Source organism: Rosa chinensis, chromosome 5 (assembly GCF_002994745.2).
Source record: "Rosa chinensis cultivar Old Blush chromosome 5, RchiOBHm-V2, whole genome shotgun sequence".
In the NCBI taxonomy this organism is placed as follows: domain Eukaryota; kingdom Viridiplantae; phylum Streptophyta; class Magnoliopsida; order Rosales; family Rosaceae; genus Rosa; species Rosa chinensis.
The window spans coordinates 43,655,330-43,660,152 of NC_037092.1; the positions used below are offsets into that span (position 1 = coordinate 43,655,330).

General features: G+C 37.7%; 1 protein-coding gene across 1 annotated transcript; it reads right to left on the reverse strand.

Annotated features, from left to right (window-relative positions):
* Window positions 1-309: 309 nt before the first annotated feature.
* On the reverse strand, window positions 310-2,190 carry LOC112203896 (3-isopropylmalate dehydratase large subunit, chloroplastic-like). Its single transcript, XM_040505865.1, has 6 exons — window positions 2,055-2,190; window positions 1,795-1,965; window positions 1,447-1,599; window positions 1,274-1,342; window positions 1,076-1,192; window positions 310-381 (listed from the first exon to the last, which is right to left on the reverse strand). Exons 3-6 carry the CDS (start codon window positions 1,522-1,524, stop codon window positions 310-312), a joined length of 336 nt encoding a protein of 111 aa, XP_040361799.1. The 5' UTR covers window positions 1,525-1,599; window positions 1,795-1,965; window positions 2,055-2,190.
* Between the last annotated feature and the right edge of the window lie 2,633 nt (window positions 2,191-4,823).

Consider the following 4,823-nt stretch of genomic DNA (forward strand, 5'->3'; position numbering starts at 1 on the left):
AAATAATAAAAAACAGCATGTCAAATAGGTATCACCTCCAAGCACCCAACTTAGATATATTGTTTGAAGGCGATAGTACTATATATGCTAGAATTAGAGCTACTTAGGTTACCTTCTCAGTCAGTAACATATTTTTGTCTACTGACGTGCTTAAGTTTTGTTATATCATAAGCTTTTGCGGCTGTTTGTTCCAAACAATAACCTCCTAAAACATTATGTCTGAGAAAAGATTAAATACAAATAACAATGGTGTAGGACAGTTTACAATCACTAACCTGAACATAGGAAGAAAAAGACTCACTAACCGAATTAACCGATATTGCAGTTCGATTGGGACAAGCAGCAATACCAGAAATTCAGCGTGCCATTTTCTGTGGTAGGCTGCAAAATGAACAAAAAGACAACTAAACTTAATGTAGCACACAATTTACCATCACAGCCAAAAACAAGTTACCAATTGCTATAAACTTTGTACCATCAATTCAACTAGTATAGACATGGGGCCAAGTGGGCATGAATTTTTTCTAAGTTCAATAGAAAATTATCCATAAGCATTACAGAGAATTCTATGTTCAACACAAAATGGAACTTAAGAGATTGGTGAACAAGAAATTTCATATATACTTAACAATCAAACAGATAATCAATCAAGAATCTTAGGAGTTTCAATTGCCACTCCAACTGTACTCGAGTCCAAAGTACATGAACAACATATTGGAATTTTAATTTCAATTAAAGACAACCTCAATCTCCACTAGTATTGCAATCTAGAAATTAATTGATCAAATTGATGTTAAAAGGAAATAAAAAAATATAAAAAAAGATCAACTTTGATCAAATAGAATAACAAAATAACAAGCACAACTAGTCCAAGTCAATTAGATGTCAAACAATAAGTGTAAATTAGGGCCTGGACAACAATCACCGATGAAAGCACCAACGAAGAGGGGGCAGGGGACCTTTATTCACCAATAAAATATAATTGGACACTAAAGCCGTGGAATCATGTCATTTGCATAAATCTATCAGACATGAGATTGGAGAGAATGAAAACAAAAATGCAACATCCGCAAACCTTGAGCAAAAGCTTCCCAGTGCCCAATACGAAACTTGCATCAGTATTCCCGATTCCAGTAGCAAATTGTCCAAAAGCTCCAGCGGTGCAGGTGTGAGAATCTGTACCTAGCAGCACCTGAAGCCAACACAAAATGTCTGATTGCTGTTTTGCATCATATAGCCATAAAATAATAGTGGGATTTTTAAAGAAAAGTACCTCTCCAGGCCTGCAATGACCTTCTTGAGCAAGAGCAACATGGCATACACCCTTGTAATCTGGGTTAGCCTGCCAAATTGTGAACTAAAGTTAACGTCTGATGCAAAAATAGAATAATACATAAGAAAATATACACTAGCAAATTGAAATAAAATTAAACTTCAAATCCACACCTTAAACTTACCAAGATCCTTGATATCATAGAAGTACTTGATGTTCTGCTCCGTGCAGAAATCCCTCAAGATATCCATATTACGGTTTGCATGCTCATCAGTAGTAAATATATAATGGTCAGGTATGATTACAATCTTTTCTCTGTCCCAAACCTACAATGCCAAAACAATGAAGGAGCAATTAAATAACTTCACAAAACACGCAGCAATACAAAGATGACAAAGACTATGAGCTAAATGAAAGGAAGAACGGATATACATATATATATATACACACACACACACACACCATACATTGTCTATATGGTGATCAATGCAATGATCTTATTAGCTGAAAAATGAAGCTACCTTTGCATTCTATCCAAACTCTTTCTTGAAGATTCCAAATGAACCAGGGCCACACACGTCATGGGTCATCAAAACATCAATGTTAACCCAAACATTGTCACCTGGGCTCAATTCGGGTTCCTCAGAAGCCCTAGCCAATATCTTCTCCGTCATTGTCATTCCTGTCTTGACCTGTAAAATCAACCAAAATCCAATATCAAAAACCGGAAAACAAAGAATCCCATTAACCCCAGAGCACCAAATCAATGGAAAAAACTAACCGAGCCAGTAGTGGCTGGCTTCCGCTCCGATTGCTGTGGCGCCATGACGGAGCAGATTTTCTTGGAGACCGATCTCTTGCATCTCGGAAATGAAGCCGGCAACGTGGAAGAGAAAGCAGAGAGACCCAAATCCTTGCTTTCAAAGTTGTATTGACCCAAATCCGGCGATGTCAAACAACTTGCTTTCAAAGTTGTAACCACCGACGAAAGCAACAATCACCATCGCTGAAAGATCTGAAGAACCCTAGAGGCTACCCATTAGGTTTTCTTCCCTTCGCTATTTCACAGATCGAATAACCTAGCTAGAGGGAGAGATGATTTTGGTCGGGGTTTGTCGAAGAGAAAGAGCTTTGGTTGGGGTTTGTCAAAGAAGAGAGAGGATTTGGGAGAGTGAGGTTTTGGCTGTAGGGAAAGAGGAGAGAGGAGAGAGGTCTAGGTTTTGATTTGATGGATTTCGACACCGTGAAGAATAGAGAGATATGGTTGAAGTGAGGAGGCACTGATAGTTGTTGAGAGAGAGAGAGTGAGGCGCTGTCGAGAGACTGAGGAGCTGTGGGTATGTTTGTTATTTTTTTGCTCGAGTGCTAGGGCTTCAAGCCCGGCTATATTAATTTTGACAACTACTCACACAACAAAATTTTATAAAAATGTGGTCTGAATGCAACCATTTTAAATTTGGGATTTGTCTCCAATCAATTTGACTTCCCTCTTTGGGGAGGTAGAGAAAAATGGCGGTGGAAAATCTCCCTCCTTCAACTAAACATATTGATCAGACCACAGTTTTATTATTTTTCGTCGTATGATTAATAGATGTTAGGGGGAAAATTTGGGGTTTGGCACCACTTACACGGTGGGAAACTTGCCGCTCAATTTTTTAAGCATCACACAACGGTTTTGTCCTTAAACGCCTTCTGAACTAATTAATAAGTCCATATCAGACGACAGATTTTATAAAAACGACGTCCGAAAAAATAAAAATTAATCAGACGACGGAAAAGTATGATACGTCGTGTGAGAGGCGTCGTCTGATTCAATTTTTGTAGTAGTGTAGGCAGCTGAATCCTCCAGGCAACAAGGCCACTGGTCTTAGTCAAACGGTCCCATCCACCCCATTCTTAATCTGCTATATATTAACAAAATCAGGTCAAAAGTCTACAAGAGACTAACCTTGCTACGATCACGCCAACCAAGTCCAAATGGTCGAGATAGCAAACTAATCTTTCTTGTAGGGAACTCTTGTGTTGGCTCTTGATTGCTTCTGGGTGAAGAATCTTAAGGTATAGATCTGCAAAACAACTATGTTTCAATTAAACTTACCGATTTCATCTTTTGAGAAACAAAACATATGCATCAAAAACCCAATAAAAACCAAATTGAATTGAAACCCAGATCATATAAATCCCAGAAAAATTCACTAAAGCCTATACCTTTTTCAAAAACAAAGCTTAAACCACCAGATCGAACTACCACATGACCTAGTTCGATTGAGAGAGAGACGACAAGTCCAGGAGAGACTGAGAGAGGGCTAGTGCCGGCGACCGTCCAAGATAGATTGAGAGAGACAGAGATGACGAGTCACTGAATGATTGACTTCGGATTCAAGAAGACACCAAGACAATAGTCACTGAATGCCGCTGTCCTGCCGCCGTCGACTATCAAGGAGGCTGAGAGAGAGAGAGAGAGGTCTGGTTTTCAGTAATTGGAACACCAAATAGTGTTAGTCATTTTCACAAGGATAAAAGGAAAAATAATATCCAATCACCCCATCCCCAAATAGAAAAAAAACTGAATCGAAATCAAACCCTAAAATCGATCAAAGATTGAACCCAGTCGAAATCATAAACTAAAAAACGATTGAAACCCTAAATTGCTTACCAATATCCAAATCAAAAACAGCTCTACTGGTTGCTGGAGAACTCCATTAATCTGGACACGAGAGATGAAGTAGAGACTAAGAAGAAGAAGGAGAGACTAAGAAGTAGAATCGAGAGAGTGAGAAGATGAAGAAGAGAGTGAAAATCGAGACATGAGAGAGCGAGGTTGGTGTTTGAGTTTTCGCAGGTTCTAGGTCGAGTTGAGAGAGCTGATCGAGTGAGAAGGGCAGAAAATGACTTAATTGCGAGGGACATATGTAAAAAAACACAAGTCAAAATAACTTAGAAAATTTTAAAACAACCTCCACACTTAGACAACATTTAAATGTTGTCTGAATGTCACAACATTTTTCAGTCAACTAGGGCTTGGCTATTTGAGAGGGAAAAGTACTTAATCACTTTTGGATATCCCTCCAAATTTGAGATAGGAAATCATCAAATTCTACAACAACAAAAATGTGTTGTCTGAATGTTGTCCATTTTTTCAAATTAAATGAGTATGGTTTTAGTCTATATTCAGATAACAGAAAAAAAAATTATGTCGTCTAAAAAACTCAGACGACAGAAAACAATGATTCTGTCATCTGAAGTGTGTCGTCTGATGGACTTTTTGGCATAGTGCCAACTAAACATTCCCAGAACTATGTATATCACGTAAATACACACACACGAGTCATCCACTCAGGGATGCCACTAATACCAACTTTAATTTTCACAAATTACCCTAATTGAAAATTATTTTATAACAAACATCCTTTTAACTTACTCATTAACTGTTGACGATCAAGTTCATATATTTCAAAACAAATATTACTTGTGACAAATATGATTTTACAGCTAATCAATTAATTCTAATAATAAGAACATAACTAATTTATCACTCAAAAACATCGTG

Bases quoted from the DNA above. Each gene is read 5' to 3' on its own strand.
- LOC112203896 (XM_040505865.1), bottom strand. From the start codon at position 1,524: ATGGATATCTTGAGGGATTTCTGCACGGAGCAGAACATCAAGTACTTC. The intron at 1,343-1,446 runs GTGTGGATTTGA...ACAATTTGGCAG, and splicing joins AGGATCTTGGTAAGTTTAAG to GCTAACCCAGATTACAAGGG. The intron at 382-1,075 runs GTTTGCGGATGT...TTCATTTTGCAG, and splicing joins CTGGGAAGCTTTTGCTCAAG to CCTACCACAGAAAATGGCAC.